The sequence below is a fragment of the Anas platyrhynchos genome, chromosome 16, assembly GCF_047663525.1.
Source record: "Anas platyrhynchos isolate ZD024472 breed Pekin duck chromosome 16, IASCAAS_PekinDuck_T2T, whole genome shotgun sequence".
NCBI classification, from domain to species: Eukaryota; Metazoa; Chordata; class Aves; order Anseriformes; family Anatidae; genus Anas; species Anas platyrhynchos.
The window spans coordinates 409370-422549 of NC_092602.1; the positions used below are offsets into that span (position 1 = coordinate 409370).

Below are 13180 nucleotides of genomic sequence, written 5' to 3' on the forward strand. Positions count from 1 at the left end.
TCACTTCTTTCTACTGAAATCTATAAAGTCTATAAAGCCAGGATTTTGTGTCTCTTCCTGAAGAGAGCAAAATGTTTTCCAGGTGTCCTTCCCATTGAGCTTTGTCTAAAGAAGCCACACCTTTACTAAATAGCAAAGCTGTATTTAATCTTTTGTTTGAAGAACCGGTGTGTGTGTGTATTATGGTACAGGATAAAAGAATGTTTTTTTCATTTTCTTTGCCCATCATTTTAGAAATACATATTTTGCTGAGTTAGGTAAGAGTACAATCTGAATTAGAAGTGGCACAGCTGTCCTTAGGAGAGACTGTCTTCATCCTTGCCTTGAGTGCTCTGAGATTGTCATGCAAAGGCTGGGATTCTGCTTGTGCCATAAATCAGTCACCTTTGCTGCTGTGAGCTGAACAGTTCCAAGCAGACATGTCAGGGTGTATGGGCTCTGCCCCATGTGTGAACAGGTGCATCTGCCCCAGCTGAACTTCCCTCTGACTGAATGGTGTGAGAGCTTGCCTGAAATAGGGGATGTCTCCCTGGCAGACTGTCTGCACCCTTTCTTGGCCCAGGAAGGTTTCTGTGTTTGGATTGTGCTGGCAGCCACAGAGATGGCAGCCGGCAGAGATAAAATTACAACTGTTTCTGCTTTGGTTGCAAGGGTCCCTGTGCTTGCAGTTGTGCTGTAGATTTGGCTGGAAGCGTGGGTCTGTGCAACCGTTCTTCTCTGGAGGAGCCACCATAGGGCTTGTCAGTGTGGGGTGAGCTCATTGGAACATGTGCAGCTGGTTAGTTGTGGGGCCAGGTTCTCCTCCTGGTTACCTTGTCAGGAGTATGGAGTCTTTCTACAGGTATAGACATCACCAGGTTTGTACTGTTGCAGCCTGGCACTGAGGTGAAGCTGGAGCAGAGCTCGTGCCCAATAGTGAGCACAGCTTTTCCTCACTGTAGTGCCACTGCCTTACGTCTCCAGCAGGGCTGTGAGCAGCCAGCACACGGAGTCAGTGCCCCATCCCTGTGGAGTCAGTAAGATGCTCTGTTGTTACCCAAGTCTGTCACCACAGGTCTACCTCAACCATGCCGAGTCACTTCACAGAGTTGCTTTTCCAGCAATGTCCTCGAGGTCCCGTTGCAGCTGCTTGGCCTCTGAGGAAGAAGACGTCATGCATTGCATTTTTGGAGCATCCAGGGGTCTGTCTTTTCCCTACAGGGCAGGCGCAGCTGGCGTCATGGTATGTGCCAGGCCCCAGAAAACATCCACGGCTGCTAAGGGTGCATGTGTTCAGGAAAGGCTAAGAGGAGAATATATGCCGTTCCTTACAGCTTCATCACGTCTGACTGGAGTTCCAGAAGTAAGGAATAGACTGCGAAGGGCTTTGCTAATTGATGATTTATATTAACAGTTAAAGCAGGCACTGCTAATAGAAGTGTAAGAATGACGACTTTAGGGTGTGACCGCTGCTACTGTATTAGGCAGCAGTTAGCTTTTACTTCTTAAGCTTTTTTTCAGAGGAAGAGTTTGGAAACTCCATAAGAGATCCTTTTGTCAAGAAATTAGCATCTCTGTTACTGATATCCCAGAAACATCAAGAGACCACATCCCACTGCATAAGCACTATATATATGTATTGCAGAGATGGTAACTTTGCAGGAGTGTCCTCCTATTTTTATGTTAAAAAAAAAAAAAAAGAAAGAAAAAAAAGTTTCTTATCATAAAGACCAAGTGGCAAGAAGAGTGATAGTGGTACATCTACATCCGTAAACATTTTTAGTGCATGGGATTACCTCTTCACTCTTTTCTCCACTATGCCTTCCATCTTTCTCTGGGGTCTTTTAAAGGACCTTTTGAGTCCTGAAGGTGCTTTCAAGAAATTGAATCAAGCTTTTTCTTTGGCTCAACCTCTGTGAGAAACAACTTTCAAAATCCCATGACGTTTTACACAGGACTTAAAAACAACAGAGTTGTTTTTGCCAGTCTTTGCCTGGCCCACATGTTTGGCTCTGTTGTTGAGCTTACAAAATTACAGGTGTACTCTTACCAGTCCATATAGTTCCCATATATGCTTCCACTTCAAACAGCTGGTCCTTGAGAGGCATCTGATTAACCACTGGGACTCAAAATGTGACCCATGATGTACGGATAGGTTCCAGACTTGAAACCCTCATTTAAAAATGCAGTGCTTGCCTTTGCTTCATTGATTTCAGCCTCTTGTTGCAGCTGGTAGTCTTGCTTTATTAGGAATCTGGGGTGAATTCTTGCATACCTTGGGGGAAAGCTTGCTTTCTTGGGGGAAAGCTTTCTCACTCCATATCAGAAACAGATTCTTTGCTGCAACAAAGAAGAGTTGAGTACCAGCTGTTGGGAAAACGCTATCTGTATGAGTTCATCAGAAGATTCTGGGTCTTCCAGGGCACTAGTGTTGCATTTGCATCAAATCTTAGACTGAAAAACTTGCCTAGGTGAGAGGGTGAGATCAGTGATGTGAGCACCATAATACTTGACCATTAAATAGCTGGATTTGTGTAAGAAAGCATAAATTTGTTGCCTTTCTCTCTGTTTTTAGCAGCTCTTTAGAGGTCAGCTTGACTGTATTCAATACAGATTTGTCCAGTTCAAATGTGAGGCTGCATGTGAAAGCAGAATGAAAGGAAATCTGAACAGAGGAGGAAATTTGGGAGTGCACTGAAAGCCAGCCACATGCTTTGTTTTGTCTGGACTTGTGACTCAAAAGGGAAATGTAATACTTCCTGAGGATCTCCTTTAAATGTCCCTACTTGACCTTCACACTACATGGATTTTAGCTGAAAGAAATGCAGCCTTCTGTTTTTAATTACTTCTCACAGTATCTGCAAAACCTAGTATTCTACTGTGGCCTGTACCCTGATTATGGTACAAGAAGCGATGTGGAAACCTGGTCTAGATCCACAACTCGGGGATCAGCACTTCTTGGTTTTTCAGAAGGCCCACCTCAGCCAAAGCTTTTCCCATATTAAGTTTCCCCGTAAAATGATATACAGCTTTAGGAGCAAGAGTAACATTAGGATCAGACCCTGCTCCAGAAGGACTGTGCAGAGGTGCTTTGGGAAGGACAAGGTTGGCCTGGAGCATTCCTGTGCAGGAAGAGGAACATCCAGGGTCAGTGCCAGGGAGCTCAGCTGCACATCTTGTGTGTCTGAGTGATTTCATCCAAGAGTGATGGAGGTGTTAAGCCTTTGCTTGTGGTGTAGTGGGAAGAAGTAAAAAGGACTGCATTCCTTTTTCTGTGCAATACTATTAATAACTGGTGTCTGCAGCATTGCTTCTGTTCATTGATGTTCAGTTTGCTGCAGTGCCTAAACCTGCAGTTATAAGAATGAAATACAGTTCTTTAAAGAGAGACTCATTGAAAACGGCAGTTTCTGTGTAAAAGACTGAAACCTTCTATAAATAAACTGGATTTGACAGGGTTATTGATTCCAGTGTGGGTTTTTATTTTGTTTTCCAGGCAATAATTACCTGAAAGCAAAGCCATTCCTTCTTTCTGTGTACAGATAATATACAGGAGGAGAATATTACTTGCTGCTTGCTCTTTGTTTTCAAAAGCATGCCATACAAAGAAAATGCTGGATGTGGTACAGACATACAAACCTCGCTTTTGAGGGAGGAGGGAAGGGTGTTGCTGAAGAATGTTGATGGGGCACCTACTGTATTTGGGTGTGAATTTTGCACTAGCACACAATCACTTATCTCCAGAGCTACTTGTGGAATATTGGTGGATTCTGATCAAATAATAAAGGGGCTTAATGGAATTGGAGATAAAATGCAATTTACAGGCACTGGATCATTTTGGTAGGTCCTGAAAGTATTCATTCCCTGCTAGGCTACTGTCCTGCCTGTGTGCACAGCAGTGGCGCAGTCCATAGCTGTAAAACAAACAGAATTTACATGCTTACACGCAGAAAGAGCTTAAATGCTTACACAGTGTTATATTACTATTAGTCAACCTTTGTGCATCCAACAGAGAAGAGGTTTCTGTCAGATGTCGGCTTCATATCCACATTAGGTCAGTTCACATCCATTTCTTTCTCTTGACTAGGTACAGTCCCAGTGTCTCTTACAACATATGTTTTAGTACCTGTCTGCCTCAGGACCCAAGCCTGGCTTTTCAGGAATGATGTAAACTGGAACAATAGAAACTTGTTAAGGCTTTGTGTCCCTACAGGCCAATATCAGCTGCAAACACAGGGGGTATGTTCACATTCCTGTGCTTGTAAATTCATAATATTGTTTAAACCCATCATCTGGAAAGGCTGCAGTTCAAAAAGCGGTGATGTGCTTTCTAAAGACCTAGAATAGCACAAAGACCAGGCTGTTCCCAAGGTCATCTGTTGCTGACCTCTACAGCCAAACTCAACTCCTGTGAACCCCCCTACTCTAACAAGAGCACAAGCTCAGTATGGAGTCACAGAAAGGCCTGGGTTGGAAGGGACCTCAAGGATCACCTGGTTGTAACCATCCCGCCATGGGCAGGGTGAGGGCTGCAGTGAGGCTTCTGTATATCACAAGTGCTTGGTCCATACTGTGCATTTCCCCACCTCAGCTGTGAAAGCTCGGTCTCTGATCGGCCCTGATTGGTGTCCGTATTTGGGGATTAGGGCTTCCATGCAGTGGGGTACCAGGCAGAGCGTTTTCACCTTGCCCTTTTTAGGATTATTATGCAATGTTCTCATGTAAGGAGGCTGTGCAATCAGTCAAATGGTTGTTTTAATGTAACATAATTGGGAAATGACCATTCTCTGTCATGGGTGAAATATCTAAGAAAGACATTTCTCTCAGTCACCAGGTCCCTATTAATTGTCATTCTGTGATGCACATCTGCTTAACATCAGACTCTTCACGTTATTCAGATGAAAAGCCTAAGCTGTCTGCTGCCTCCAGGAAAACGAGAGCAATTTGAAACCCTTTTCAGAACTCCATTCTGTACCTCAGCTTAGCGGCAGAAGAACCTGCTTTCTATTAAAGTGATAAATTACAAAATTGAAGGTGTAAGCAACCCCCACCGTAAAATTTGTCTTTGTCAGATATATAAAACATTGATTTTCTTTGTTTGCTAATGCACAGCCCCACTGGTATGAAGCTGTAGTTTCCCATCATCCTGCTACCAATCAGAAATTCGTGCTAGCACAGCTAAGTCTGTTGCACATGCACAACCGGTGCCAACCTTGTATCCACCACAACATATTGATGCTTATGCCAGTACATATGGGAATATCTCTACCCTGTTGGCCCGATGTGTGAGCCACATAGAGTTGCCAGTGGATGCTGTTATGTGGAGGATTTTATTAAGTATACAGTGATGAATTTATCTTCCCAAGTTGTATTACTAACCCCCTGAAATGAGTCATTGGTATCCTCAGCAGATGTAATCACCAAATTGCTCCCAAACGCTGCTTTAATGTCAAACTATTCAGTTGTTCCAGTGATTGCCCCTGAGAGTATTTAGAGAGTACTGGTATTTATCTTGCTGGAGAAGAGATGCTGCAACCAGCCCATGGGAAGCTGGAAGTGCCATAGGCTCTGTTCATGCAGGTTCCAAGATGATCGAGAAGTACATCGTTCAGAGCACTTGGATCAGTTAGCAACCCAGACTGCCACAGAACGTAACACGTGGGAAGCATGGGTGGGAAGGCCGTATCAGAGGGTAGAGGTAGCCTTTCTGCATCTGTGTGCGTGAAACGATTCATGCGTACAATATGAGCAATCTCTGTATCTGGCAAGTTTGTTTTGTGCACAGACAGCCTGAGATCTCCTGCTTTCCATTTATGCCTCTTTTCCCTAGCTGTAAGATGTTAACATCATCTGAATCTCTTGTCTAGATGGCTCTTTGCCATAGCTTGTCTAGCAATTTGCATATGTAAGCATCCTCTTTTTTAAGCAGCACCAGCAGGGAACAGTTTGACTTGTGTGTTTCGAGAAAGGCATTTCCAGTCTTTTCCCAGTTACATCAGAAGAGCTACTGGTGGTGGTGGCCTGTCTTCCAGAATTAATTGAGGTCGCTGAATCAGCTCTGCTTAGGGTTGTGTTGTGCTGGGATTTAATTTTGTCCCAAGTGGCCTAGCAGTTTGTTCTGTGCAGCAAGGTGTATGTGGCTCTGCAAGGTGTCTGTATGTGTGAATCTACAAAGTCTTAGGTGAGTCTAGCCCTGCAGAACTTCTTGCTGCCTGTGTACTTCTGAGAAGCTATGGCCTGATTCATGTCTTGTGTGTGCAGAACAAGACTCATTTCTTACAGCTTGTCTTGTGCTCCCCTGGAGTTAGGCTGGTGTCTTTATCAGTGCTACTGTGCTGAAGCCTCTCTCCAGTTCTGTGGTGTTCAGATTGCAGATAGTTAGTTGGCATGACCTGCAAGGTGCTTTCAGTTGCACCCCTTGCACTCATGGAGTCCCTTTTTATAGGAGAGCTTTTTATTTTGTGACTAGGGGTATTACACCCAGGACAATGAAGCATGCTTGCTCCTTAAACTGAAAGCACTGGTATCAGCTGCACTGGAGGGCAATCCAAGCCAAAGTAAGAGGGGATTAGCAAAATAAAACAGAAGTATGCCACATAGGTTGTTCCAGCAGCTGAACTCAGAAAGTAAGAAGAAAGGGAGCAAATCTTTCTTCCTGACAGCGGAACAGCCAGAGGGGACCCACCTGCTTGCAGTCTGGTGATGTGGTCAAGCTGCTCTTCTCCCAGTCACACCATTCAGTGCAAGATCTTGCCTGTTAAGAAATAGGAAGTTTGAACAGGTGGTCACAGAGCTCTGAATGTGCTGCGTGAACAGGAACACTAGCCTAAGGATGTGTTGGGAGTCCACAGCCAAAAATAGGAAGAGAGCAAGACTGCCTCTTTGGTAGTATGCTGTCTCAAATAGTGAGGACAATTGTTCTGAGATGTTGTAGCTACCTCTGAGGTGGAAGGGTGGACTGGAACTTTCCAGAGATCTGATGCTAGGGTGATCTCTGTTCAGTCTCACCTTGATTGTACCTTTCTGAAGGTCTTTGAAGAGATGGCTGCTGTGTAAATGGGTCACAGCAGCAGCTGGGTAGCAAAAGAAATGCATATGCAGGGGACCATGGAGTGCTCAGGATCAGAGCTTTGGAGTGAATGGCCATGCTGAGGTAGCAAATACATGCTGAGCAGAAGCTCTGCTTTTGTCTCTTTGCCCTGTTGTCCAGGTATATATATATACCCTGGCTTTGTCAGGTGAAAGGTAAGCCTGTGTCCTGGTAGATAAAGTAGGCAAAAGAATTCGTTTCTCAGACAATTTGTCTTGTTTCTCTGTGGTAAGAACTCAGGTTTTCAAATAACCACTTATTTACGGTATTCCCAGGGGACAGGGAGTCCAGCTGCTGAAATCCTGTTGTCTTTGCTGCAGTCCCAGGATTCTTGGGGGCTCAAAAACAAATGATACTGTGATACAAGGACCTTGATGCTACACAGTGAAAACTGTGCTCTTGTGAACATGGTATGATTGGCCAAACAGAAGTACGTGAAGATGTTGGTGAGTGCATGCTGGCCTACTGGTTTTGCAAGATAAGCAACAGAGGCATCTCCCTGCTCTCCGCTGAGTGCTGGCTGCAGGTGTGCGAGTTTTCCAGCAGGGGTATTCAGTGGCTGTTGACCCTGGAAAGAAGAGACTGAAGAGACCGCATGATGGCTCAGCATCCTGCATGGTTATGTCACATTACACATGCTGCTGGTGGTCTCTGTGGATGGGATCTTTGGCACCAGCCTGCAGGGTCTGAGGATTCTGTCACACTGCCATGAGCTTACTGGGTGGAGGGTGGAACAGGGCAAGCATTTGTCCGTGATGTTCTCTGCAGGTGAATATGCTGTCTCAAAAGCTGCTATACACAGGATTGTTTGCAACGTTAATAGGACTCGATCTAGATGTTATAGTAGTTATGAGAGGTCACTTAGGTGTGGCTGCCTTCAGGGGAAGTGTTGCTCTGTGAGCCATCCTGGTTCCTGGTGTTATAAATATCTCAGTCTTCAAAATAGCACTATAATCAAAGTTTATAATTTATTAAAGGAATAGAGGTAAGCAAACAGCGCTGGGTGCACCGTGAGTCTCTGCTCCACCAAGACGCACACCAGTTACATCAAGCAGCTGATTTTTATGCGCCTAGGCTAATACATATTCATTACTACTTCTAAAAAAAACAGGGTTATTATAATTAGTTTCCAGAATCCAAACCCTCCTACTGGAGCATGCGTATCAGTCTACGGTGGTGTCTATGCGGGTCTCTCATACTGAAGGCTCATAGTCTTCCTCCCTCTTGTCCTTCTCCTTTGTCCAACTTGGCTGTATGTCAGAGACTCGTGCAGCGTCCCCTGCAAGCTTTGTCTTTTAGTTGTTCTTCAGCTTTCCCTGTCTCCTTAATTTCCTGGCCAGATAGCAGAGACTTGCATAGTGTCCCATGCAATAGTCATAATAGTTAGCAGTTATTCTGAAACTCCCCAGATATCGGAGACTTCAAGGAAAAGCCTACAAATACATTTCCCTTCAAGCTCTCTATTGACACGAATTGCTAAAACTTTCCTTTGCAAGATACAAGAACTATATACATTAACCACTCTGTTTTTCTTAGACTTGTGGTTATACAAGGGTATGTATGACAGAAGATCACATTCATCATACCATGTGGCCTTAGCATTGTTCCATATTGACACGAATCAGATGAACACATTTCACACTGGTAGAGTGCAGTTTTCTACAGCTACTGCTTTCTTTGTTTCCTCAGTGGTCTCTGCATCTTTGCAGTCCTGTCCTTCCCCTGTACCACATACAGACATGCTGCGTGCTTCAGAGAAAAGAGATAATCTTAGCACTGCTCTCCTGAGTCAGCCGCATTCTGCTACCTCCGCCTGGGCTGCCCTGAGTGGTGCAGAACTGCAAGAGAGCAGCTTTTCAAGTTGGCAGTCACGTTCTTTCCAGAATGGCCTTTTGTGGCTGTGATTGCTGGGACTGAGGCCATCTGACTTGTTTCCATGAGATCTTGTACTTACTTTTTCTCTCTTCTCCCTGCAGGCAGCGTCCTCAGCACTGAGCAGTCTGGGCCATGTGTACACAGCAATTGGGGACTACCCAAATGCACTGGCTAGCCACAAGCAGTGTGTCCTCCTTGCAAAGCAGTCCAAAGATGAGCTCTCTGAGGCACGGGAGCTGGGAAATATGGGAGCAGTGTACATTGCAATGGGGGATTTTGAAAATGCGGTGCAGTGCCATGAACAACATCTTAAGATCGCCAAGGAGCTGGGGAACAAGCGGGAGGAAGCCCGAGCCTACAGCAACCTCGGCAGTGCTTACCACTACCGGAGAAACTTCGACAAAGCCATGTCCTACCACAACTACGTGCTGGAGCTGGCCCAGGAGCTGGCTGAGAAAGCCATTGAGATGCGAGCATATGCTGGCTTGGGCCACGCAGCTAGATGTATGCAGGACCTGGAGAGAGCTAAGCAGTACCATGAAGAACAGTTGCACATCGCTGAGAGTCTGCAGGACCGAGCTGCTGAAGGCAGAGCCTCCTCCAATTTAGGTAAGGCCCTGAAGTGGAACAGAAATTATCAGGAAATGCACTGACTATCAGAGCTGCTACCAGGATCCAGGAGGCTTACTGTGTGCTATCTTTAGTTATCCCAATTTTGCCAGACCATCTTCATAAAATAAACAGGCACTTCACAGATTGTGTGCCAATGTAATGTGTTCACATTCAATTACTCACCTGCTCAGAAAGCAGCAGAAAGCCCAAGGTCACAGCAGAAGGCAGATGAGAAGGTACAGTACATTTGAAGAGCTATTCAGGTGACAGAAAGCAATGTAAGAAGTCTTGCACTAAGGCGAGAAATGATGTGGCTTATTACCTGGCCATTACTTTGGGAGCTTGTCGGCTTGCTGCCTTGTAATTTGGGAGACACATGGATCAAATCCTAAGTTTGTGTTCAGAATGTGCACAATAAAGTAATAGAATGTAGGAGCCATATGTTCTTTTAAGAAGAGACACGGGCATCCTACTGGCAGGCTGAGAAGGACTGAATTGCAAAAATCAAAGTGAAGTCCATTTCTCCTCTTTCACAGTGCCGGATGTGGAAGCAAACAAAGATGTGTTTGCATCTCTGGCCATGAGATGTGGGTCTGCACTGCTGTCATTGCAGCTGTTGTTAGGACGTGTTCTGGCTGCACGACTCAGCTGGGTGTATGCAGCTGTGCAGGGAGGGACAGAACAGGGCTGTTGCTGATATAACAAAATAAATGTTTGCTGGCAGCCCCTGAATCTCAGCTCTTGGAGGCTGCCCCGTGCTGTAAATTAGCTTCTGTTTCTGCCTGGCGGTTGGCACTTGGTTCATTTGTAGATGCTAATTGTACTCTGATGTTATCAACAGCAGGTAATTGAAAAGGGCTTGATGAATTACTGAAGTTCTTGTAATAGCTGATTCCTCAAGAGCTGAACGGATAAGGGGAACTGGAGATAATGCAACAGTCCGAGCTTTCTGATTAGTGGTGCAAACCTCCTCCTTCACACAAGTTAGGGAAAATGAGTGAGGCAAAATAGGTTTGAGGCAAAAGTGCCTGTGGGGTGCTTAGCGTTAGAGAGCACTGAGCGTTGCATTGATAGCATTTCTGTTAGTGTGATAGAGCACTCAGCAGGGAGGATGAAACTTTGTGTCTGGCTTCCCTTACATCTATGCAAGGGCTTTTTCAAAGTGCAATGGTAGATGCCTCTAGCAAAGCACCAAGTACATCCCACATCTCTGCTGGTCTTGGGGAGATGTGTGGACTTGTGTGAGATCCACTGGTCGGTGACAGGGACAGAAGGGCTCGCATGGAGAAGTGGGACCTTGAATTGTCCAGGCAGGGAGCCGGGGCAGATGTAAATTCTGGATTCCTGTGGGAGATGGAGATGTCATCCTTGGTTGTGCCTGGGGAACGTGCTGGCTTCCCAGCTTGTGGTCAGGATTGAGGGAATGTTCCTGTTGCTGTGGAGTTTATCTTAATGTGTTTTATTTCCAGTGGAAACTGACCAATGGAGTGTATAGGCTGTTGGTAGATACTGGGAGAGTGCACAGCCACGTTCAGCCATGAGTGCCTCTAACATGGGGATGGATCTATTCTGAGTAGCGCTAGCAAACCTCTAGGGTTCAGAACCAGTCATTAGCCTCCACTCTGAAGCACTTGCTGCTTTTTGGAGAATCACCCCACTTCTTTCTGAGCAAATCCAAGAAAGTAAGGAAATAGTGTTGGGAAATGGAAGCTGTCACTTGGTTTTGTTTTTCTTCCTCATGACAGTTTGATGAGCTGTGTAGGGTTGTCCATATTGTCTCTTCCCATTTTTTCAAGCCCCTTGTCCTTGGGCAGACCACATCTATTTACTGGATGAAAGAGCTTGATTCGTGTTCTGTGATGTTTCTTCTAAGTGCCTGTATAGTCAGTGTAGTCTGGCTTTGTGTTACTCAGCACTATTACAGAAAAGTGGTACAGAAGTGCTGAGATGAGATAAATATCAGCACTTACAAGGAACTGCTAAACCTGTGGTAGTTGTTTTAACTCATCCCAGAATGAAACAAGCAGTGCTGCAGAAGGAAGTGACTTGCTCTTGTTCTTCAGTCTTTGTGGGTTGTCACTTGCATTTTTAATTCTCTTACTGTTTTGCTGACTCAAACCTGGTCAGGTTGGGACTAGAAAGTTCATCTTAATATGATTATGTCTTACAGGAGCCTTGAATTTAATGATGCATTCAGCATGCAATCCCAGAAAATAATTGTTTAAAAAAATGTTTTGTTGCAGCAGAAAATGTTTTACTTGTTTGGATTTAAGCCTAAACATAACTTTAGGTTGGTATGCTGACTCAGCCAGTCTACACTTTGTATTTGAATAGTTTCCCTAGCTTCTGAGTACAGGATCTCACGTTTCAGCTGTTATTTGGCTATTTTTCTATGTTCCTTCTGTCAGAGTTGAGTTACACTGGAAAAAGAGAACATGCAGTTCTTGTTGAGAAAGTCTATTCCTGTTGTTAAAATACATCCAGTACCAATTAAAAAGCCGAGTCTTAATTGTCTCTTTCATCTAATCCACATGCAAAACAAAACCTCATCAAAATAACCATGCTGACAGGCAAAAAATGTATCTAAACGTGTGTTTCCAAGCCAGAATGTTAGAGTTGGCCTCTTTGCTGAAGCAACAGAATTTTCTGTTTGCATTTCACTGATTTAGATGGAAAGCTCTCTTAAGTGTACTATCTAATGCTGAGCAAGACAGACACAGAGTTTAACATAGCCCAGCTGCTGTAGTGCTCTGCAGGGAGAGATAATGCACTCTGCGACTCGGTAAGCAGAAGGTAATGGACTGAGGGCAATGCGCAAGTTATTGAGCCCTTCACAACAAGGAGATCTGGAGCTTAACCAGAAGTCTCAGATTGTCAACCTTTGCAAAGCAGATGGTGTTTCCAAATGCCAAGGCTCCATGTAGAGAGCTGGCTTTTCAGCCTCTGCAGAGCTTATTAACAGTTCCTCTTATGATGCAGAGAGGACACTTCAGATTATTATTAAAACACAGTTTAAGTCTCTCCCTAGGTGCTTATCATCTTTTTGCAGTTAGAAGAGAACTTCTGTGCCTCTCTTTTATGTGCTTGCTGCTCAAAGTTGGATGGGCTGCCTGTATTAAGGTAGAGGCACATATGCTTCATTTTGGTCTCTAGAACCTTGGTTTATTTGCAAGTAAAGAGTATTATAGAACATTTAGTCTAGTTCCACAGGTAATCATTTCAAATCCCCAAGTAACTTGTAGGAGAAAGTAAAAGTCAGTGTTGTATTCATAGACAGGGAGAAGCTTTGTGTGTCAGATAAAACCTTGGCAGATGCTGAAGCTGCAGCAGCCCCAAACACTGAGCTCTGCATATCTGTGAAGTGTGTGTATCTTGAGGTGTGCCATGTTGGAGGGCAAAAGAGTGTCTATTTAGGATGTACAAACAGAGGGCTGATTATTCTCAGGGAAGCACAACTGTCAGTTTTTCTTAATCATCACAGCAAATTCACTAAAAAGTACAGTAATAAGATGATGACGTTCTGGTTTTGCTTGAAGAAAGTTTTTGCATTACAAAAAATTGCTTTTTCAGCATCTGTACTTCAAAACATTTAAGAGACTTTCTTGGGTGATCAATCTTTAATTT

General features: G+C 44.5%; 1 protein-coding gene across 8 annotated transcripts in view; it reads left to right on the forward strand.

Moving 5' to 3' along the window:
* The window catches only part of TTC28 (tetratricopeptide repeat domain 28), a 158173-nt gene that overhangs the window by 100293 nt on the left and 44700 nt on the right, over positions 1-13180 (forward strand). For all 8 annotated transcript variants that reach the window (XR_011803843.1, XR_011803844.1, XR_011803845.1 and 5 more), the window contains one exon: positions 9046-9553. Coding sequence is in view for 4 of the 8 variants with exons in the window: in XM_038187479.2 (XP_038043407.1) it covers positions 9046-9553 (508 nt within the window). In the remaining 4 variants the exon portion in view is untranslated. The remainder of the gene's footprint in view (positions 1-9045; positions 9554-13180) is intronic.